This window comes from Agrilus planipennis, unplaced genomic scaffold (assembly GCF_000699045.2).
Source record: "Agrilus planipennis isolate EAB-ADULT unplaced genomic scaffold, Apla_2.0 scaffold191, whole genome shotgun sequence".
Taxonomy (NCBI): Eukaryota; Metazoa; Arthropoda; class Insecta; order Coleoptera; family Buprestidae; genus Agrilus; species Agrilus planipennis.
Window position 1 is genome coordinate 582,367 of NW_020438901.1, and position 23,290 is coordinate 605,656.

The window sequence follows — 23,290 nt, forward strand, 5'->3', positions numbered from 1 at the left end:
GACACTTGTCTCAGTTACAAAAAAAAGAAAAAAAAAACGAAAAAGAATGGTGTGATAGAGTAAAGGTGCACCTTATTATGTTACACACTCAGAGGTCCAAATTGTTAAAAAAATTAAGCGTTTCGCTATTTCACAAGATTTTTTAAAATATTAAATGAAAAATCAAACATATGTAACCACCTGTCTGCAGAAGTAGTCTGTTAAATAATAATAATAATTACATAAACTTACATTAAGTCAGCACAACAAATTTTTAGTAATAATGTTTGCTTCTACAGTTGTCAAAATTAAACTACTATAGTTTCATAAAAACCGAGTTTAATTATTCACATTTCACCACAAATATCTCCCCAAGACTTTTGAACAGACCGCTATAAATAAGCGTTATTATTATCATTAAGAACGAAGTCATTTCTTGTTATTATCCTTCCGTTTCGTCCTTCATATATATGAGTAAAACGTCTTTTAGAACTACTTACTACTATTCATTCTAGTTCATAAATGTTTATAGCTTCTCCACGCCAGCGCAACACGGAAATGGTGCAATTTTTACCAGCTTTAACGGATCAGCGATATGGAACTCTATTCTCTTCTTATTTATGTTTATTATTTTTTTACTAGTTTCTTTTTTAATAAGGTTACGGTAGGAAAAGACAACACAAACAAAATGTTGTAAATGGTGCTACTGCCGCGTATATTTCGGATTTTATACCATAATCGTAGGCGTGGCTTGTGCTGGCGTTAAGTATATTTAACTCTACCGGCTACTACGAACCAATATGAAAATCCAGGGCACCAAAGGGTTTTAATAAAAAGTTTCGATGATAACGAACATATTTTTTTGGATCTGTTGTTCGTAATAACCGAGATTAACCATATTAGGCAATGCACTTTTATTTTTTCTGACTTTATTCGCATAAGGGTGGATTTTCGGTAGTTACATTGACCTTTCGTGTAATTAGGCGGAAAAAATGGAACAAAGGAGAAATTTCCTTCACCCTGAATCAGCGGCTGGTCTTCAGCAGTCTAGAAGTGTGCCACCAGCATGCCCTTGGCCCGGTCCTGTTGCAGTGATACCATCTCCAATAGGTAAACTTCCACCACCCACTACGACAAAAAGCTGATTTCACCCATGGAATACTTGTCTAGTCAATTTTTTTAATAGGAAGGATAATTTTTCTAAATCTAGTGCCATATTAATTGAACTGATAACAACAAATTTTTTACCGTTGTCTTGTATATAAAAAAAAATTGCTTTCGTTTATTCACCAGTCTATTAGTTTAATTATTTATTAATTTATTTAAAATACACTACAACGATCGTGTAGTATGTTAGAGCCTTAAATTAATTAATTGAGTGAAGTTAAAGTAACGATAATGAATAGCAGTTTCTACACAAATAGCATAGCAAAGCCTTAATTGATAGAAATAATTACATTACAAAAAAAAAACAGAGTACCTTATATTATACATACATGCATTATATTTACTGTAATAGCCTCGTACATACGTGAAATAACCGAAATAGAAGTAGAACTTTTTATGAGTATTAAAACAAATTATTTAAAGGATTGTCTAACAAAAATTGTTTTCCAAAATATCAANGAAGGGCAAATCGGACGGAAGAAGATACGATACAAATAGTTTTTATTAAAAATATTTCAAGGTTGTCAGTTTGTGTTATACAGTCATTAGAATAACAGTTAGTTTAGTTTCGCATTAATTAAAATGTGCTGTGTGAATAAATAAGCAATCAGGAAAATTTGTGTTACCCTCTTGCATGGATTTAAATCTACAACAATCAACGATACACCTAAGTAGTAAGTTTTACATCCATATTTTATATTTAAATAATTTTAGGCGTTGTGTTTATTGAATGTTCTTATACCTGTGCATGAGTTATATATCGGATACGTATAAAAGCATTCAATGGGTAGATTTTAAACTTTATTATTGGATCAGCCCGACATCCGTATGTTAAAGCCGTTTTTTTGATCCTTTTTGCACAAAGATAATCTTACAAATACTCAGAGTTTTTGTATTAATTAACATTTAATGAATGGTACACACAATAGAGATCAGCAAATTCGTAATCAACAGTTCTTCTGCTAATTCAATTTTCTTAAAAGTATTTACCTAACTCATTATAAGAAATATCATTCTTTGATCGACGCTCTGAACGGTTAATAAGGTAAACTATCGTCGTCGTAATGTCAAAAATAAGACTATAGACGCACTTAGAAATACTCGTTTAAATTTTGTTTTTACGATAAATTCAACTATAATTTTTAATTAATATATACACAACCCAACATAAACCAAATATTACAATTCTAATAATGTAACTACAAAGTTAAAAAACAGCTTTTCTTACGTAAAACAATACTATTTTCAATATTACGTAGAAATAATTAATTAATTAGTAATATATTTAATTAAGTCTACTTGTAAAATTTGCTTGAAAACTTTCAAAAGTTAATAATTACAGTGTATTTGGATACTAATTACGAGTTTTTAGTTCATTTTAATGGAAAACTACAATTTTATTCCCGAAAATAAGACATTCATGAAGATGCATAAATGTTATCAACAATTATCAAAAAGTTTTATTGAAACTTTTGGTGGAGGCGCCGGGACACTTAAAATAAACGCTATATTGAGCTGTAATTCCGATTTCATTGGAGTGGAATGATGAATATTCATTTTTAAGTTATATTTTTTCCTGTAGACATACTTACAGACGCTAATTTATATTTTTTTTAACAATAAATTGAACTATAATTTGTAATATAGCATGTATGCAACCCAACATACACCAAATATTACAATTCTAATAATGTAACTACAAAGAAAGTTAGAAAACAATTTTTCTTGCGGAAATAACATTCTTAAGTAAAACACAATACTATTCTCAATATTACGTAGAAATAATTAGTTCATTCGTAATATTTTTAATGAAACCTACTGGTAAAATTGGATTGAAAGGTTTATATTATTATTGAGCTGTAATTCGGCTTTTATTCAAGAAGACTCATAAATTTTCATATTAAAATTATATATTTTCCATGTAGACGCTCTTAGAAAGGCTAATTGATGTTCTTCTTTTTATAAATTAAACTACTGTTAGTAATATAACATATACACAACCTAACACACAGCTTAACTTTCAAAAAAGTACAAAAACAATTTTTGTCATGGAAATAACTTCTTACTTCATATCCCTAGGTTCGTAATATACTATTATCAACGCGTTTTGAGTTATATGAGTCTTGATTTATATGGAACATTAAAATCTACAACCACCAGTCAGTAACTATCATTTTATTTACCTTTATAAATTAGTTAATTAACAGGTAACAAATAAATCTACGTTTAAAGTATTTAAAAATGTTTATTATAATACAAATACATTTACTGATGATATACAAAATGGAAAGATTTACCGATAGAAATTAGGTACATGTACTTTTTGGATATGGTTGCTGAACATTTACAAAGATTACCACAATAAACAAATATCATATTGTACAAAAAAATATCAACAAACAACAAATAATTACGTTTTATTTGCAATAAGAAATATGTATGTATATATATATATATGTAAATATATACAAGCTGACATGTACACATCAACAAATTTGTATATAAGTATTTATAAGGCATAATGTATATATAAAAATCTTAATAACAAATTCAATAATTCGATAGATAAAATTGTAAAAACAAAATATAACAAAATAAAAGTCGTTTAGTCTTTCGTAAATCTGGGGCATCGTCGATATATCACTGAAAAAATCTATATGGCATATCACAATAATGATATATTATTTTACTTTATATGGCACTAGCCACAGCTAGTTTTTTTAAGTACAAACTTTCGAATCAAGGAACTAAAGATTATTAAAGTTAAAAAGTTATACTTATTTAATTATCAAAGGAAAGCACAAAACATTACTGTATCTATTTATAATGGAATGAAATTTACAATTATATTAAAAAAAGAAATCAGAGAAGAAACTTTCGTTGCCCACGCGAGCTGCTTATTGATGATTAGCCTAAAATATCTTTTCAGAGTATTAAAATTAAATTATGTGCAGTCAGTTGATAAACAAATATACAAATCATCCCTTTCCTGTTATTTCAGCTAATTATGTAGTAGAGTAAAAAATTACGCTAAATGACTAAACCGATTTTCACTAAAACAAAATGCATTTAAGTTTTTCCTTTCTACTAATTATTTATTGTAACGCATTGCCCTTTAATTTTTCTTGTTGTGAACACTTGAATATTTAGAATTTCTGTTGGCAACGCGCTTTCAAATTTAATAAAATCTGTTACTCAAAAGCTGCCGTTTAGTGAATTTCAAAAGACGAAATTTATAAGTACCTATCTACAAATAAATATGAGTTAGCTAACTACCAACTAATTCGATTTGTCTATATTTTTTTCGTAAATTTGATACTGGATCTTTAAAAAGAATAGGATCTAGTCTTAGATTAGACCTTAAAAGGGGCATGTAACCAAAAACAGCCGCAAAAGTATTTAAACACGTCTGTCTTTGTATAAAATGATCTGGATCATTCCACGGTGATCTGCTACCAGTCGAAGGTTGCTCTTTATATTGCTTTCTCTGCGTTACTTTTATAGGAGGTCTGCGGGTAACGTGACTGACTAAAAAATTCATCAAAATATCCTCACAATTTTGACTTTGCTCAACAGTCTTATGCAACAGCGGACTCAGCCACTCTGTGTACAAAACGTTGTAGTAACGATGGTAGAACGCAGCACTAGTTAATATTATCGAATATTCGTTAGTCCATTTAGACGTGTAGCCCCAAGACGCCTTGGCGTCGTCCCAAAAGTGAGATCTCGCCGGATAACCGACTATTCTGTCCGGAAACTCCAACCACACTTTATAAGCGAAATCAACTTCGTCCGTGGTAATCACAGTATCTTCGTCCAATGAAAACACTCCGGCGGTTTTTATTGACTGATGCGGGTAAAATCTTTGGGATATTGTAGGTTTCGACGGGTCATTAGAAGACTGAACGATTGTCAATTTTATATCAGGCGACAACAGGGGCCATCTACTCTTAACAGGTGGTCTTTTATCATTTGACCACACCACGACTATCTGAAACGAAAGATGGAACAGTGTCTCTAGAAACATCAACATTGTCTCATTTACCTGCTCAACGTATTTACTTCGACCTATATTAGATACAAGACGGTATAACGAAGACGATGGCACTAAGTTAGTTCCGAGTTGGCAGTAAATAACAGCAGTAAATTTTCCCAATCGGGGCGAAGGGCTAAAGGGAAAATCCACCGCTGAATCGGAAAATTGTGGAAGAGTTAAAAGAGCCCCTGGCCAATTATTCCAAACTACCCCGGACCTCTGTAACTGCATCGGTAATCTACCTTTTATTATCTGAAACAATTAAATGAGACACTTACTACCATTCCATTATTATTAACAATATCTGGACAATTGCTTTAAATTACCTCTAAAGTAGTAAAAACAATTTTTTCTATCGACGAAAAATAACGGTCCCATAAGCTTTGAGTTTGTTGTCGTAATTCTAAAATTTTTGTTGGTGGTATCGAACGAACCATATTAGGAACCTGGAAAAATAAATATAGGTACAAATTAATTATTATGCTACGTTGTCAGATAAAAAAAAGACGATAATATAAATATAATAGTTACTTGTAAGAGTAATCGCTCGTCTGCCCATAGTACTGCCTTATTCCAGTCTATAACTTCGGAAAAGGGTAGTTCCCAACCATTCGAAAGGAGAACTGGAATGCAACCCGCTTGCAGCGCTTCTAAAAAGCGATAGGAACCCAACCTACGACCCCTTGGTACAAGACAAAATGTCGAATTTTGAAGTAGTACTTCGTAATCGTACCTTGAACATAAAACGAATATTTTAAAAGCATATCGAAAACGTATTTGATTAGATTTAAATTTAAATTTCTAGGATAACTGCTCATATCTAAAATTAATTTTAACAAATTCCGGAATTATGGTTTAATTGCATATGAAATTTGTATTTTACTACTGCCAAGCAGTTAATTTAAGCTAGAATTTAATAACTTAATCAATTGAAATGCCTATTTCAGTTTATAAAATTTTTACGGCAAATACATATTGAAAAATTGTATGTGTAAAAACATAAAAAACAACACAAAAGTTGATAAGATGCCATATAACATGTACCTATGTAAAAAATGGTAAATAAACATATTAGATAAAATTACCGCGATCAAATTTCTCACGTTTTCTCGCTTTCAAGGATTTCAAAGTAAAAGATATTTGAATTGGCTTGCTCATGTTCATTCTATTAAAACTGCAAAAAGGTAAATAAACAAAATTGTTCGTCAACACGTTTCAAAAAGCCTTGACAAAATTTTTATGGACATATATATACATTCTACTTATATTTTCCTATTTAATTTGAACTGTAACCTCGTCAAAAATGAAAAAAAAAAAAACACATTACACAAAATAATTAATGTGAAACAGGAAAATTTAGTAATTTACTTATTATACGATTAGATGACAAATAGATCTTAATAATTACTGCTTACGTTAGAAGGACAAACTAAACTCGTTATCTTCTTTTAACTAAAAACTAAAGTCAATTTGCTATTTAAATAGCATGCATACTATGCTGATTTTAATGCAAATATCATTATTTTTTTTATCTTACAGTAGTTACCTTATTTACATCGGTAAATAAATATTAACAGTTTTTAATAGCTTTTAAACACCAGTAGCAAAATTAACAATCGGGTAACGTTAAGGTGGGCTGTTATCGTAATAAATAAATATTTAACGAATTATTTATTAAGTCAAGTAAGAATCTTCTAAAGGCCAAAACTATGTCCCAACTAACGAAGTGAAATACATCATTTGCTTATTATTAAGAAATTTCTGTATATCGCAATATCATTAAATAATATTAACATATTCAATAATTAAAAACGCCACATTGTATCGTCGCTACAGCGATAACGACCTAGCAGAATAAGTGTTAACATTTAAATAATAAAATTATCAGTTATTATTTACAATTATCTGCTAATGTAATTAATAAAACCGTGTATCAGCACACTTTATAAAGACAAACCTCTTTAATTGCATAAAATTTTACATAAATATCGATCACTTTAATAAAACCAGACAATTAAATAGAAGTGTTTTTAGTTTAGTTTTGTTAAAATAAAAAATTGCAATGACATTTTGTAACTTTTATTTTTTAGAATTTGCTGGCTGGTTTTTATTGAGATCTTCTTTCTCCTTTCCGCTTGATAACGGTAGAAGTCTATAAATTTTAATTTACCAAAACATTTGTAAAAGTTATAGCAATCATTTTAATTTACTACCATATCAATTAAGCTTTAGTGCTTGTGTCAAAATTAATTTTACTTAAAATTTGGTGACATCATATATGCCTTGTTGAACGGAAATTGGCAGATGGTGTAAATTATCTAAAATGGCAACATAATTGTCAAATAAGTGCATGATGCATTGGTACTTCTTCTAGCTACCCGTGTGTTAACTTTTTATAAACATATCTAAATCTACAGAGGTATTATGCATTTACCATGACGCCACTTGACTGCTTATCTTAGAAGTTTATTGCACTATAAACTCGCATAATTTTTCTTTTAAAGTGACATATAAATTAATAACATTTAAATATAAAATTATTAGTATCACGAAGAAGATTGTTTAAATTTAAATATATATCCTATATCAAATACAAGTATCTATACGACTTGTTTTTGCGGTTTCTATAATGTAATGCGTCCTTCCGAATTTTGTAACATTTTCTCCGAAATAATGTTTATATCACTGCGGTTAGCCTCGTATCATTTGAAAAACATCCTGATGTTTATTAACCAAAACCATAATCTGTACATTTTTGCAAAAATATTTTTTTTTTAAACTTCAGATTTACGTAAATTTCTGAGGAAACTGAAAATTCTTGCCAGTATTTTTTCAACAGAATTATTAATTATTTTTACCTTAGCAGTCATAAAACACTTTTTTTACATTTCATGCACAGCAAAATACTCATTTACGAAACCGCACTGCAGAAGTTAAAATATAATAAATAGTAAACGTGAGTGCCTCTTTTAATTTCTTTAAAACTTCTTGAAAGAAAGTTGTTTCTGTCGGTGCATGTGGGTAGAAATCTATTACGAATGAAGTGGGTTGAGAATATATTAAAGGTACTTCTATTCGTCCAGTTTTTCAACCAAGGAGTGCATGTAGACTTATTAGACCTTTTATAGAAAACGAAGAAGTTCGGAAACAAAAACAAAATCACTCCCATTCGATTTTTTAATGTTTTTTTTAAATATTATTTAAACAAGAAAAGGAAAACTAAAAATATCACTTCAGAAAATAATTAGTTATCTACGTAAAATAACTTTCGCAGTCTCAGCAAATGTTTAATTGGTGACGTCTAAGCAAAAATCTATTCGTAAATGTAATTTTATTAATCGACCCAGTCAAGAACTAAACGGCAGATTAATAAAAACATTAGTTATTGATAACCTATTTTTCAATTTAATGCAGTTCTCCTTGAACCGTAATTTATCTGAATTAAAGCTGAATTAACAAATTGAAAATTATTTTACACAACATACAGGGCAAAGCTTCAAAAGTAATATGTAGGTACCTGCACTTTGCGTATGTATTATTATTAAAAAGAAACGAAAGTCCTCAAAGAAGAACCCAGCTTTTAAAACAAACATCAATTATGCTTAATGACTATTTGTTCAATGGAAATGTGAAAGAGAGAGTTACATGTATTTTATGCTAACGCAATAGTTGTTTTAGCAAACACGTTGATGGCCCATTTTAACCTTGACACCTAGACATCTTACGTATTTTTTAAAAAAAAAGTACAGTAAGGTACAGTTAAACATCATACGATATTTATGCTGATGAATACAAATTTTTTAAAAAATTCAATTTGAAATATTGACAATTTTACAGGACATGTAGATAATACTTTCAGCAATTAAAAAACACAACACATATTCATTAGTTATTTGCTCTTTAGCGACACTTTAAAACTAGCGAAATTTAATGACCAAGTCTAATACACGGTAAAAGCTTGAAAACAAGCAATTAAAAAAAACATACTTAGGTATAAGACTTAACATGTTCACGCACACATGCAATTAAACTAGTGTTGCCCAAATTCAGTCTTGGTCTTGCAGTCTTGGTCTTGTTCTTGCGTTTTTGCAAGACCAAGACCAAGAACAAGACCGCGTATTTTTAGCAAGACCAAAACCAAGACTGACCGTGCAAGACTTGAGCAAGAACAAGACATAGCCTGCAAGACTCTTGCGTCTTGCAGCTAGGACTTAGCGCTATTTCACTGAGTAGTTAGGTGTAACAGTTCGGTGTATAGGTAGGTACGCTTAGGAATTCTATGAGACGCAAAAAACTGTATCAAAGAATATGAAAAACTGGACCTATGCGCATTACGACTAAAACCATAAACATAGCGAATAAAAAAATTATTAAAATCAAACTGAGTGCATGCATAGTTATGTTTTAACCATCGGCACTTTGATAATGCGGCATCAAAGGTTTTGTACTTACTTCTCAAAGAAATTTGCCGCTTTTCGGAAGTACATGGTTATGATACACGCGCCGGCGGCTTCTTTTGAAATCTAAAACAATCGTTGCCGCCACGCCGAAATCATAACATTTGACACTATTTGATTGCCGCCATAGGGTGTAGGTATACTCATGCAAAATAATTTCGAATTTTTTTACACGCTTTATATTATTGTTTGATTTGCGGCGGCATCCTTATCATAGAGCCGGCACGTGGCGAGGCGGCGCGGTAGAAAGCAAGGATCATAAATGTTTATTAAGAAACAGTTACTTCCATGGAAAACGACATATAGGTCAGTTGATTTTTCGAATTTCTTATCAAATCTTCAGTTATTTATTAATCTGCTTGATCTTTACTATGGCTATATTCATTCAAGCTCACAATGTTCCAATTCTAATACGTTTTTCTAGGATTTAAAGTAAACTTTAATAAATAGTAATAGACTAATAGGTAATTGCAAGACTTGCAAGACTCTTGCTGCAAGACCAAGACCAAGACCAAGACTGGGAGCGCAAGACCAAGACCAAGACCAAGACCAGGTGTATTGGCGCAAGACCAAGACCAAGACTGGCTAAGTCTCGTCTTGTTCTTGCGTTTGGGCAACACTAAATTAAACAAACAAAACCTGCTTTTTGTAATCACCACAGAAATAACGTAAGTTGTAAAAAAAAAAGTTATTTCGAAGTTCTTTTGCATTAATTTGAAAAATTATATGGCTATAAAGCTAACATATGCATTTTACGTAATGATATTTGCAAATACAACCTTTAAATAATCGTATCTCGCGTAACTAAAAGGATTTGCAGCAATAAAAATGTTAATGCTAATTTTAAATATGTAATTTTTTGGAAAACGCCCTAACAAAATGTTAAGCAAGTGATAAATTTAAAAGTTGCTAATTATTCTTTTAACCACTTCATTATTTTCCGTTATTATTTTAAATAAGTTGGCGGTATGTACATTTGAATCGCCTATTTATTCTTATTTATAATTAATGTTGGAAAATATTTATAAATCAGCCTTTTTTTCTCTCCCAACATACATTAAAGCACTTCAAATTCGTGATGATGTACCCACATTGAAATGTAATATTTAATCGTAAGTAAGATAAGTTCGTCAATGATAATGTTAATTTACAATATACTCACCTAGACATGGAGAAACTCCTACTTTAGTACTTTTAAAGTGTCAAATTTCATTTAAAAAAGGAAAAATGAATAAGTATTATAGATATTTGTTCTTCCATATTTTACAAATACTTTAAACTGATTTTATATATCATATTATTTCAACGCCTACAGGAATATATATGTCTGTGTCTGTTATAACTAAAAAAAGGTATTAATTTACATCCTTCCGTAATTTGATATTGCAGTGACTTATCGGTAAGGGCAGTAAAAAGGCGGTGTGTATGTCAGTATGAACTAATTACAAATTTACGTATAGATAGATGCACGAATACATATGAAAAAAAAGTGAATTAGTAGAACATTGAGCTGCTGAAGCAATAAAAGCTCTTGTCAATTTACAAATTTTATAAAACGCTTTAATTAGACAATGGTCTGATAAAATTGAATTTGAACATCTAGATGAGAATGCTACAAATTAAATTATCCGGAGTCGCCCTGAGTATAATTTAACCGTTTCCCAATAAAAGTAATAATAGCCTGACGTAGTTCTGATATTGTTACAAAATTGAATACTGACGTTCCTACATCCTGTTAGTAAAGCTCACATACAAATATGTATGTATATTATGTATCCTGGCTTTGCAAAAGCTTGTTTGTACATGCTGCAATTACTATGAACTTACCGCAAACCCGCCTAGAAAAATAAACAACTTTTCACATCTTCGCACACACACACACATGATCAATTATCATTTTGGATTAAAATAAGACTAAAATTCAAGTACAAATCAAAAAGGGGCTAATAATGACATAAAAAATTATTAACAGGACTAACTTTACCACCATAAATTGATTATTGTAGACACGTGTTTCGCCCACGTATTAAATTAACATATTAAATTTCGCGAGACTCGTTTTGATAATAAATGTTGATAATAATTATGAAGTGGGCGAAACACATGTCCGCAATAATCAATTTTTAGGGGTAATTTTGGTCTCTATTTAGTTTAATTAGGACTAAATCTAGCAATTAAATAGATGAACAATTTTTTATGTGTTCCTTTACAGAATCCAACACATTTCAATTACAATATTATTTACACACTAACAGTATCAGCTTAGGTGAACCTGAATGGATTATTTAATGTACTCTTTTCATAATCTTCCCTGAAGAAACTTTTTTAACGAAACGTCGCTGTTGGATTATGTAAAGCAATAAATAAAAAAAATTTCACCCTTTGATTTACTAGATTTAGTCCTGTTAATTTATAGTAGAGGAAGTAGTACAAAGTTGAAAAAAACAATATTTGTTAAAATATTTCCAATTTACCCTGTATATTATACACTAAAGACGAATTGAGAACCGACATATTCTATTACATGCAACCATAAAAAAGCAACATCTTTTTATATAAACAATAAAGTTATAGCTATAATAAACGTAATTTAAATCTTCTGAGGGGTGCTACGCTTTGTTCAAAAGTTTTCAGTTAGTTTAGGACAGTTTTCAAACTATGGTTTTTGCTTGTCGACAAAGAAATATGTAATTTCTACGTTCGGTGATAATTTGCCTTACCTGTATACATCTTGAACGACTTATTTTTATAGTTAAATTAAATAAAAATTATCGATCACATTTTTAAATCGCTCTGTATAAATGCATCCAATTTCATGTAGATTGCAATCCACAAATTACTTATTTTAAATATTGCAATGAATATTTTGTANAATTTTCCAGGCATTCAACATCTTCACATTTTGTGTATACCTGTATGTGAAATAACTTACGATAACCAGCTTAACCTGTCGAATATTGCCGAAGGAGACCTTTAAATTTATGTAACACTTGATGGTAAAAATTATTATCATTTTATTGCACTTATACATATATTTAGGATTAGCAAATTTAACATACTTAAAAAATAATTAACTATATAATATAAATGGAATACTACCTACACATATTCCCACTTTTTATGTAATTTAATTATTTTTTAACTTACCTATCATATTCCTTGTTATCAAAATCGCATCTTTCATCTTTCATTTCTTTCCAGTTTTTACCATGTCTGCAGGTTGTGACCATAACTATATCATGCTCGTTATGTAAATGAAACAGTGCATTTCTTGTTTCAGATCCAATACCATGGACATACCTTTTTCCCTTGAAAGCCAATAAATACTTTTTATTCAGGGGAAAATTGTTACTAACTACAGACCCTGATTCACCACCTTTCTCTGGGTGCTTCTTATGAAATAATGGTAAGCTAATATCAAAATTTGGTCTAATATTTGTCGAGGACATGCTAGCTTTAGCTAATATAGCCATCCCAGGGTCAAATTCAAGCCTATTCTCTGCATAATCTGGCCATGTCCCAGAGTATAAATTAAATATTAGATGGTTAATACCTTTGTTCCAATATGGCAATTTTTGGATACGTAACTGAAGATTTCTTACATAATCTGTACTTAAACGATCTCTATCTAATGTATCTAAACTTAAGACCAGTAAACAGGCTTGTGTAGGATCATTCGTGTAATACCTTGACTCCTCCAATACACTAAGCAATTTTTGATAGGATTCACCAGGCACCACATTTTCATCTGGAGGGTACACATATACTTTAAAAGCCTTGCATCTTGTAAAGTCAAAACAGGTCTCCATTCGGCATAAATGTGTATTTTCGCTTATGGATTTTTCTTTATGTTTGCTAACACTTCCTGTCCTCATTGAATGAAAGTCTAAGTAGCTAGGTAAACTATCTATTTCAGAATTTTTATCTTTACTTTTCAAACGAAAACCACCAAAATAACAGTAAGCTAAAAATGCACAAGACACAAACACCAACAAATAGCGCTTCTTTGCCTGCATTATTCTATGTTACATTTGTATTTAACTAGTGTAACAAAAAAATGGGTAGTTCTTGAAACTAGGTACCTCACTGATGTTGGAGGGCAAAACACAAGTAAGCGTTCTTCCTCCAACAGTATTACAGTTTTTAATCATTATTTTGTAAAACATCACTTTTAACACTACCTTATTTCTGATTTGAAAACAAAAAAAGAATACAAACATCGATCATTGCAAAAATTTGTTTTCACATCCATTGCCGAAAGAATCACATTACTTTTGAATTTTTATTCAGAATTAAGCATCAAATATCCAAACATAATGTAATACACTTGCACTTCGCAAACTTCTGCAAACGACTGCGTGATGATACTGTCACAACGTCCTAACCTTAAATACAAACGTAAGCCTAACCAGAGACTAACTTTAAAGAAACAAGCTGACATTTCAATACGATCTGAAGGTGTATACCCATGAAGTTGCAGCATTTACTTTCTTTCTAAATACAGTATGTCTTACACGAAATGTGTGAATTTTTAACCCAACAAGCATGTTTAATTAATATTATATATATAAGAAATTATGAGTGCTGTCAGCATAGGGCAAAGTAAATGAAAGTTAGTAACAGCAATTTCTTATGCTGAAGTGTAGAATGTGTTGCATACCTATTTACATACAATTCCATTAAATTTTAATCATTGATTACTATACATCTATTAAAAAACCATAATGGCCGACATCAGTAACAATGCGACAACAATTGAAAAAGAATGATGGCCGACAATTTCAACAATTACAAAAGAATGATGGCCGACAACTGCAACAATTACAAAAGAATGATGGCCGACAACTGCAACAATTANCCTATGTAATACTCAAATAACCCTAAGCTAAAAATATATTGTAATTTATTTTATTTTTATTTCAGCATTTCTCTTTATTATTCTGTTGAATACAACTACACACATTTAACGGAGCTAAAAAAAACAGGAAATCAATGTTATACCTAGGAATCCTTTGAACTTCTTAAAACACGTAAAGTATTTTTTTTCCTTTCCTCATTCTCTAACTATGACAAAGAAAAGCAAATCAATGAAAAATCAAAAACTAAGCTTTATTGATTAATGTTACAATTGCAGGTTAACCGAATCGAATTGTGAATAACCTTTTGCTCGATTTACAACACATCAATTGTTGGTAATAATTAATATAAAGATTATCATAAAGAGTAGGATCGTGACCTTTAATACATTAAACGAGTTATATTGGTGTTTCGGTAACAAATAAATGAGACTTCTCTTCGAAACGACTCTTTCTGGTTCTTTTCTAAGGTACCTAACTGTACATACAAAACGTAATTTTAAAAATATATTAGAGGAGGCATAGAAAAAAATTGAATTTATTTTCAATAATTATTGTGTTAGTAGCAGCTTTTAATTTCGTTTGTTCTGTTAATTTTCCAGGCATTCAACATCTTCACATTTTGTGTATACCTGTATGTGAAATAACTTACGATAACCAGCTTAACCTGTCGAATATTGCCGAAGGAGACATTTAAATTATTGCTTTTGATGAATATTGTATTGGTGGAATTATGCTAACGTCATTGAAGCAAGTCGGCTGAAATATTTGGATGTACATATTTTAAAAAGTTCTCTTCTGTGCATTAGTGCTGACCTTTTCCTGGAGATTTAATTTACAATGACTGAGGTATGTAGTTTAACCTAACTTTTTGTACATATAATTATTTTAGTTATTGCAGTTAAACGTTGTTTTGGCAAAATCAAAACGTAAATTATGTACTATTAAAGTTTCCCAGCAATCAACCATAGCAGATATAAAAAAGGAAATTGCAAAGCAACGTCCAGCCTTGTACATTGACCGTCAATCAATTAGAATACAAGACCCTGGAAAGAATCAGCCAGACAAGGCAACAGTACATGAATTAAGTTTAAAAAATGGATCTGAAATTTACCTTAAAGATTTGGGTCCACAAATTTCATGGAAACTCGTATTTATTCTCGAATACTTAGGTCCATTGGTAGTTTACTTTATAATAGCACAACGTCCATGGCTTGTTTATGGAAATACATATAAAACCATTAATGACTACTCATTTGTTTACCAGTAAGTTATGAAGTAAATCTTTTAAAATGCTGTATCATTTTGTCTTTTAGTGTTGCTCTTCTGTGTTGGTCACTCCATTATTTAAAAAGGTTATTAGAAACATTATTTGTTCATCGCTTTTCTCATAGTACTATGCCACTTTTTAATTTATTTAAAAATTGTGGGTACTACTGGGGTTTTGCAGCATATGTGGCTTACTATGTAAATCACCCTTTGTATACATCTCCTAATATGTTACTATTTATATTTGGACTGGCACTATTTACAGTAAGTTTTAATATTTGCACTTAACAATTCTGTTATTAAAATAAAATGCATCTTTCTTATTTATAGATTTGTGAAATTGGTAACTTGAGTATTCACTTACTTCTTCGTGATCTGAGACCACCAGGAACAAAGGAGAAGAAAATACCAAAACCAAACAAAAATCCACTGACCAAACTGTTTAATTTTGTATCATGCCCTAACTATACATATGAATTTGGTGCCTGGTTAGGTTTTAGCTTAATGACTTCTTGTTTGCCAGGTGATTATGTCTAATCTCTCATTTAGTTAAGGTATTATTTTTTCATGTTATTAAAAAGTAAGCACCATAGCTTACTAATAGATTTTTGTATACTTAAGTTTTCTGTATTTATCAGTGGTATGTTTCACCTATCTGCCAAAAATTATTGTAAACTACACTATTTGACCTTATAATATTTAAATTCTTGTTAAGGGGTAACTGAAGTATTATGTAAGCACACTAGGCAAATTAAAAATTCATATTTTTCTAATGTTTATAATAACACGTATATATAAGAATACTTCATTAAAGACAGTCATTAGAATGAAATCAAAATATCCTTTAGATTGTTATACGTTTCTGCAAATAATATAAAAATAAATACGGTAAATAAGAGTATGAAAGTATGCCCCTTAACAGTGAATTTGATAGCTTCCAGAAGTTTTTTTGTAATTAATTTATTTTTCAATGTAACTGATAACATTTAAGATCACTCCAATAGTATAATTATTTTGGTGGCAAACTTGCTTATTTTGTAATTTCCCATTATTATATTAAAGTGATCCTAAATGTTATCAATTGTTAGTATAGGGAAAAACAAAAGCAACAGGTTTTTTTTTGAGAACTTATTGCTCACTTTTATGAGGGCAATTTTCAAACTAGTTCTTCAATGATAATGATACAAAAAGAATATGAAAATGGGTACTTTTTTGGCCCCATTAACTAATGTTTTAGCTTCATATTTTAAGATCCTAAAATTTCAACTACTACGCTAAGAGAGTTTGTTTTCCATTCAGTTAACATAGAAAAACCGTTTCCAGTGAAACCTTAAGAGCTTATAAAATTTTAGAATTCTCATTGCCGCATTTTGTAGAGAATTAAATTTCGTGCATTGATTGATTTAGTACTTTAAATGATAGTTTCGTTTAAACATTATCATAAAAATTGCACTTTGTTCAATTAATTTTTAGTAAAGTTATATCTGTTTAAAAGCATACAATTACTTTTATAAAATAATTTTTGTATCAGAACAATGAGGAAAAATGACCCATTTTTTGTAGCTTGGTAGGTAAAAAGAAATTTTAGCCTAGAACGTAAATAACTTACAGCTGCTTTATTTTTTCTATGTTTAGCATTATGGATATCTTCCTGGGTAAAAACCCATTTATTTTAAGTATCTAGGAGTGGAGTTCTTATTTTCACTTTTTGAAAGTAGTACTGATTTAATCAATTAAGTATGAAAAATATATTTTGTACGAAATTTAATCCTCTACTAAATACTGCCATAGTTCTTTTGCTTTACAAGCTATTCAACTTGTCAATACAGTCATGTAAACGTCATTTTTTCCATGTAAATTGAGTTAAAAGCAAACTCTATTTGTGTCATCCACAGGTTTGACAATTTCCTTATTTTGCTTTGGGAGAGGAACGTAAAACAAAAAGTATGCCTATGTAATACTCAAATAACCCTAAGCTAAAAATATATTGTAATTTATTTTATTTTTATTTCAGCATTTCTCTTTACACTGGCGGGAATGTATCAAATGACTGTGTGGGCTCTAGGAAAACACAAGGCTTACAAGAAGGACTTTCCCAGATATCCCAAGGAAAGGAAAGCTATATTACCCTTCGTTATATAATTAATATATTTTTAAGTAGTTTTTCTACTAAATGCTAAATTTAATATAATACTGAAATGGTTTGTTGTTAATTTTTAATAGAAAAACTAAAACTATTTTAGTATTGTGTTAAATACAGTATTTATTGCAAAACCCCATGATTAATAAGTAAACCTCGGTGGTGGAAGGAAGTCATGTTTTTTAAAATAGTTATTGTTCACTGCTAATGTGCCATTATTACTGTAATTTATAAACCAGTCTGGTTAAATTATTATTTATAATTGCTGGACATTTAATTTTAATTCCTATTCATTGGCCAGTTTTATTAATTTGTTGTTCTTATTATTGCATTTAGTTATAGACTGATGTTATTTGATACTTGCCATTCCACTTCCAAGATTAGGAAAGTACTTAAATTAGACTATTTTGTGACTACTTCTAGGGATCTCAGGGTTTTGGAATAAAAAAACGACAAAAAATGTTAGGTACTTGTTATTTATAGTCTTTATTCATAATTGTATGTGGTTTTGTATTACTTGTGTTTGAAAGGTTACAATAAAAGTTCTCATAAAATTTACTATTGTATTTTTTTTTAATACCTCATTACATATAAACGTATTAGAAGAGAAAAACAACTTAATATAGAAAAAAAAATTAATAATAATCAAATGGAATCTTGTAATTTCTTGATAACCATGCTAAAATGAAGTAAAATGTTCCGTGGCATCCACCATCCACCCCGACCCACCGACCCTATATACCTAGCTTCTACTCCGTAAGATTGAGAATTCAAATAGTATGCAAGAACCAAAATGAGACATCTATGAGACACTTATCGAAGCTTCATTCTGAAATCTTCTAACGTTACAGTTTCCTGTAAATCAATAGATTTTCAAAACTATAAATTTAACGCTTTGCTTACAGATGGCGCAATAGACTACTATTTATTAAAAATTCAATGCTAAATCTACAATTAATTATGTAAATAAGTTAAATTTTTTATTTATTCTTATGTACATATACGTTACATTAAAACTGGGTATTCCAAATATCAAATACATGCTGAAATACTATCGGAAGCGATTCGGAGTGAAAGAAATTTTCCAATCAGATACGCACCCCGGTACGCAAAGAAATTGAAGAAGTTAAGCTCTCGAGGAGGGAAAAATTCGATGGCTATAATTCCATGATCATACGTCCTACAGATTCCACACCTGCTTCGTTTTAACCCCAAATGGTTAGGCTAATTAATTATGGGAAACGATTTTGTAATCTGAAAATTCAATTACTAAGTTGTTACTTATCTAGTGGTCTTATTTACTCTTACCTTCTTTTGTATACGTATGTGTGCATTCTGGAGTGTCTTAAAACGTCTTGGGGTTAATGAGACTTCAACATATTTTTGACCCTTTAACAAAAACATGAAATCAATAAAAAAATAACGCTCTAGTTGAACAGACTTATCGCCATTAATTAAAACTAATTTTTAATTATTGATAGGTAATTGTCAAAGATATAAATCAAAATTTAAAAGCAAAAATGTTTTTGCAGCAATGAAAAAAGTTACTAATGTATGCTTTTATCAAAAATTTCCTTATAACTCAAAAGTATGGACAACTGTTACATCAATCGACGCTGAATTCAATTCTACTCATTAATAAAATAATATACGGAGTGCTCCATTTGAAAAAACAGCTTTTGTGTATTAGAAGTTTAATACATTGAACTATTAAAATATTTCGAAAATTACTAATTTTTTGGATAGAGTTGTATTGTCAACGTCTATATAAAAAGATTCGTTGAATCAATAAATGCCATAAAAACAATACCGTTCAAAATAACAAAGTTAGCGTAAACTTCCGGTACAACCGGAAGTGCTCGATCACTGCAAGTATTTTAATTAAAAAGAGAATTATTCTTTTAAATTATTTGCCACATTTTCAAAACCCTACCAATATTATAAATTAAAAAAAAAATTAATGAGCGAGTCTTGTGAAAAACTTATTTTAAAAAGGAAAAAAAAAATACTACCTTATTACGAACATACCAACATACTGGAATACAAATGTAAGACTATTTAATTATCCATAAATAACTTACCGATATAATGTGATGCTTTTCAGCAGAATTTGAGGAGATGCGGTTAGTAAGAGCAATGTTTCTGGAAAACTTGAAGAAATATCATAATTCGTGCTTTAACCAAGTTTTCATTTGACATTTTACACAATGATCTGAAAAAAATTTATGACTCAATTTATTTTCCCGAAACTAAAATTCACCTACTACTTACCCCAATTTTCAGTTGTTTACGTACAATTTCAACTGCTCCGTTTTTAAGTTTGGATGCAAAACCCTAAAAATAAAACAGAAAACAAAAACGTAAATATGAAAACTAAAAAATTGATTTCCGATAAAATATAAACAAGCCAAAATCTACTGTATAAAAAAGTATTATTTTTTAGATATAAATGCGCCTGAAAACTTTTTTATTTTTTAATGAAAGTAAACAGTTTGTAATTGTTTACATACTTTAGTATTTTCTTGAAATTTTACAATATTGTACAAGGTACTGAACAGAAATATATGTATGTGTATGTGAACCCAAAAATTCTTATTTTTGGTCAGTTTTTCGAAACTGGAAAACTGCGAAAGAATTATTTCACTATGTCCAATATATAAAAATATATTCTTTTAGCGATTAATTAATAAAATAGAACAAGAAACGCTGTCAGGAGTAAATACAAAAGTTTAGCTAATCTGAATCGCAAAAAGCGTCCGTTGCAGATGAAAACGACTACGGCTGCATTTGTGGATGTATATATTTCTTAGATACCGCCTCATAGCCTGTTATTAAACGAAATGGTCTCGTGCGTTCAGATAAAAAGGACCGAGTTCATTTATAATCTCTTTGACCTTTTAGCAACGGGCATCACCTCTTGCTAGCTTACACTGCAGAATAATATGAGCTTGTTGTTGTTTAAATGCTGTTCCTTTTGTCCATGTAGGGTAGGGTACAAACGAAATTTATGTACGTACATATATTTTTTTCAATTTACGGATTAGACTGTGCATAATATGAAATTGTTAAATTTCCTTTTAAGTGCATAAATGAAATTATAAGAAATTTTTGAAGTACGCTTTGAACAATTGACTTGTAGATACAACTGCATAAGTTGAATTCACACAAAGAAATTGTTGCGGAGAAACAATATTATAGGCGAACTTCATTCTTGATCTCAAGCCCCGAGGGCCTTGTAATAAAGCGTCTGAAAAGAGCCGGCGTCAAATAAAATGTCTTTTAAAAAGAACGTTAACTTGTTGCTTTTTAAATGGCTTTATGCTCAAGTGAAAATCGTGCTTGGTCAGCTTATTGTGTTGATACTTTACACACCCATTTATTCAGCAGAAACCTTGCGATTTGTACGTCAGCTAAAAGCTCAAAACATAGGGATTCAACCGTCGCTGTACATATTAAAAGTTAATGACACTTCGGTTAGTTATACATTTTTTAATGGCAAGGTGAAATAACTCTGCATTGCTTTTGCGTTACCACCTAACTCATTATTAATCCAATTCCTCAAGTTCAGAGTTCAAGACCGAATTCCTTAGAAATATCAACTTTCTGATGTAGGTACTAATTCCTCATTCATATACCAAACCGTAAGCGAAAGATAAATTAATTACATACGCAAAATATCACACAACAAAATTAAATCATCATGATCTAAAACTGTTGTATTTCTTTTTAATAAAGATTCTGGGATGTTTAAAAGACTTAGTACTTCACGAACTTGTTCTTGTCTTGATTTTTCGCATTGCTGATTTGTTCTTGATGCAGGAACAAGACAATAAACAACACAAAACAAGAATTCCTCTTGGGCAGAGCAAGAGTTCTTGTCAAAAAAATTAGTAAGAAGCAAGAATTATTCAAAGTAAAAGACGAAAGCAAGTAAATTTTGACCTAGATCATCAACTGTAAATGTAAATAATTTTAAAAAATACAAAATTATATCTGATGTTTAATAGGAACTAAAATGCATAACGTGCTAGATACATGCATGATATTTAGAATCTTTTTCTAACTTCTACGAATTTAGACAAGTCAGACTTGGGAACTCCCCAAGCTAGCAAGAACAAGAAATAGCAAAACTCCTTCTAGTAAAACAAGAATGAAGACAGCAAGAAATCAGAAAAGAAATTAAGTTAACAGACATAGATACTCAATAAAACTGTAAATTAGTTCATTATGGAAAGATTCAGGAGTCTTCGGATTTTCTTAATTGGTGAATTTTTTGACGTTGAAGGTATACACTATAGTGAGTTGTAATAAGTGATATGAGGAAGACCCTGTATGGTAAAGGAACTTCCTGTTTTTATTCCAGGTAAGTTCTGAAGAGAAATCAGTGTGCAAGAAAAGTGCGCACGTACGAAGTTTGAAAGAATGGCGAACAGAGTGGTGAGTAGAATGTATAGTGGTAAATTTAACTGAACCTGCAACTTGGAACTTTGCTTTGCCTTCTCTACCAATACTATCAACAATGCTAGATAATGAAGGAAGCAGAAGCAACAGCAGCAGCAGAAGTAGAAGAAACGCGTGGTAGTAGTAGGTGTAGTATTAGGTATTGGCGACAGACTCTGTATGTGTGCTTGTAGCAGTAGTAGTTCTGCCGACAACGGTAGCAAAGCGGGGTGCGCGGAACTGAGGGTGCAGTGTAGAGAGACTAAAGGAGACGACGGAGACCAAACGTCAGTCTCCCTCTTCATTCGGTTGAATCCAGAGACGTGGTTTCGTTTCAAGCCACGTGCGGGAAACTACCCTTCGAACTCGTGGTAATGACTTAAGCTCAAAAGAAATTTTTGTCAACGTTTGGAAACAAGTTCTCCGAGAACATCAACCAACCAATCAACTTACATGGATTTTATTATTCTCAAGGTAGGGCCATTTGTACCATTTCCTTTTTTTCCACTTGGTTCAATTAATACTTAGCCGCGCAAAGTTAGTTAAAGTTTAAAATTTCATCGAAACGTCTAATAACTTTTCGTATCTCATAATTATTAGCACATAGCACCAAGCAATTATCGAGTTTTTAAGACGCAAGAAAGTTACCCTCTTGTTATTTCAACTTCATTCTCTCTTATTTTGCTTGCTAAATGGGTATCGTAACCAGACCGCGTAAAAACAGTTCAAGTAATTAAGTCAACAATGCGTGAACCTGACTATTTCTCGACTTAATTACTAAATTCAATGAAAAACTACCCTTGAATGAAAAGCTAACGTTTTTCTACTGAGTTTTCCCAAGTTTTTCATTATGTCGACGAACATATGCTTGTGAAATTGAGGTAATAACATTATTAAAGTTTTGATTAAACAATTAAATAAGAACATCCCTATAGTTATATAAATA

At 30.5% G+C, this 23,290-nt stretch overlaps 2 protein-coding genes and 1 long non-coding RNA gene across 7 annotated transcripts in view; 1 reads left to right on the forward strand and 2 right to left on the reverse strand.

Moving 5' to 3' along the window:
• The first annotated feature begins 1,694 nt into the window (after nucleotides 1-1,694).
• Nucleotides 1,695-18,462, forward strand: LOC108740928 (very-long-chain enoyl-CoA reductase). Of its 2 annotated transcripts, none has more exons than XM_018475464.2 (7): nucleotides 1,695-1,820; nucleotides 12,920-13,045; nucleotides 15,098-15,344; nucleotides 15,397-15,761; nucleotides 15,812-16,028; nucleotides 16,095-16,287; nucleotides 17,779-18,462. In XM_018475464.2, the coding sequence occupies exons 3-7, from the start codon at nucleotides 15,336-15,338 to the stop codon at nucleotides 17,904-17,906; spliced, it is 912 nt and encodes a 303-aa protein (XP_018330966.1). In that variant the 5' UTR covers nucleotides 1,695-1,820; nucleotides 12,920-13,045; nucleotides 15,098-15,335; the 3' UTR covers nucleotides 17,907-18,462. The 2 variants fall into 2 exon arrangements, with proteins under 2 accessions (XP_018330966.1, XP_018330967.1); XM_018475465.2 differs by lacking the exons at nucleotides 1,695-1,820; nucleotides 12,920-13,045 and adding exons at nucleotides 14,582-14,669; nucleotides 14,774-14,965.
• Nucleotides 3,418-14,081, reverse strand: LOC108740927 (exostosin-1). Of its 2 annotated transcripts, XM_018475463.2 has the most exons (6): nucleotides 12,787-12,873; nucleotides 10,802-10,981; nucleotides 5,714-5,915; nucleotides 5,509-5,628; nucleotides 5,192-5,434; nucleotides 3,418-5,137 (listed from the first exon to the last, which is right to left on the reverse strand). In XM_018475463.2, the coding sequence occupies exons 2-6, from the start codon at nucleotides 10,807-10,809 to the stop codon at nucleotides 4,415-4,417; spliced, it is 1,296 nt and encodes a 431-aa protein (XP_018330965.1). In that variant the 5' UTR covers nucleotides 10,810-10,981; nucleotides 12,787-12,873; the 3' UTR covers nucleotides 3,418-4,414. The 2 variants fall into 2 exon arrangements, with proteins under 2 accessions (XP_018330965.1, XP_018330964.1); XM_018475462.2 differs by lacking the exon at nucleotides 10,802-10,981 and having other exon boundaries at nucleotides 12,787-14,081.
• A 409-nt stretch (nucleotides 18,463-18,871) lies between the features above and the next one.
• Nucleotides 18,872-23,290, reverse strand: part of LOC108740912 — a 28,567-nt gene continuing 24,148 nt past the window's right edge. For 2 of the 3 annotated variants that reach the window (XR_003230879.1, XR_003230881.1), the window contains exons 2-5: nucleotides 20,176-20,238; nucleotides 19,986-20,116; nucleotides 19,213-19,293; nucleotides 18,872-19,158 (exon numbers count right to left, since the gene is read on the reverse strand). This is a non-coding gene — a long non-coding RNA (uncharacterized LOC108740912). Of the gene's footprint in view, nucleotides 19,159-19,212; nucleotides 19,294-19,985; nucleotides 20,117-20,175; nucleotides 20,239-20,414; nucleotides 20,663-23,290 lie in introns of those variants that run through there. The other variant, XR_003230880.1, reaches the window with a different exon arrangement.

Coding starts and splice junctions, on each gene's coding strand:
- LOC108740927 (XM_018475462.2), bottom strand. CDS start 13,655: ATGCAGGCAAAGAAGCGCTATTTGTTGGTGTTTGTGTCTTGTGCATTT. Junction 5,916..12,786: donor GATAACAAGGAATATGATAG/GTAAGTTAAAAA, acceptor TTTATGTTCAAG/GTACGATTACGAAGTACTAC. Junction 5,629..5,713: donor ACGAGCGATTACTCTTACAA/GTAACTATTATA, acceptor TTATTTTTCCAG/GTTCCTAATATGGTTCGTTC.
- LOC108740928 (XM_018475464.2), top strand. Junction 15,762..15,811: donor GACTACTCATTTGTTTACCA/GTAAGTTATGAA, acceptor TTTGTCTTTTAG/TGTTGCTCTTCTGTGTTGGT. Junction 16,288..17,778: donor AATGACTTCTTGTTTGCCAG/GTGATTATGTCT, acceptor TTTTTATTTCAG/CATTTCTCTTTACACTGGCG.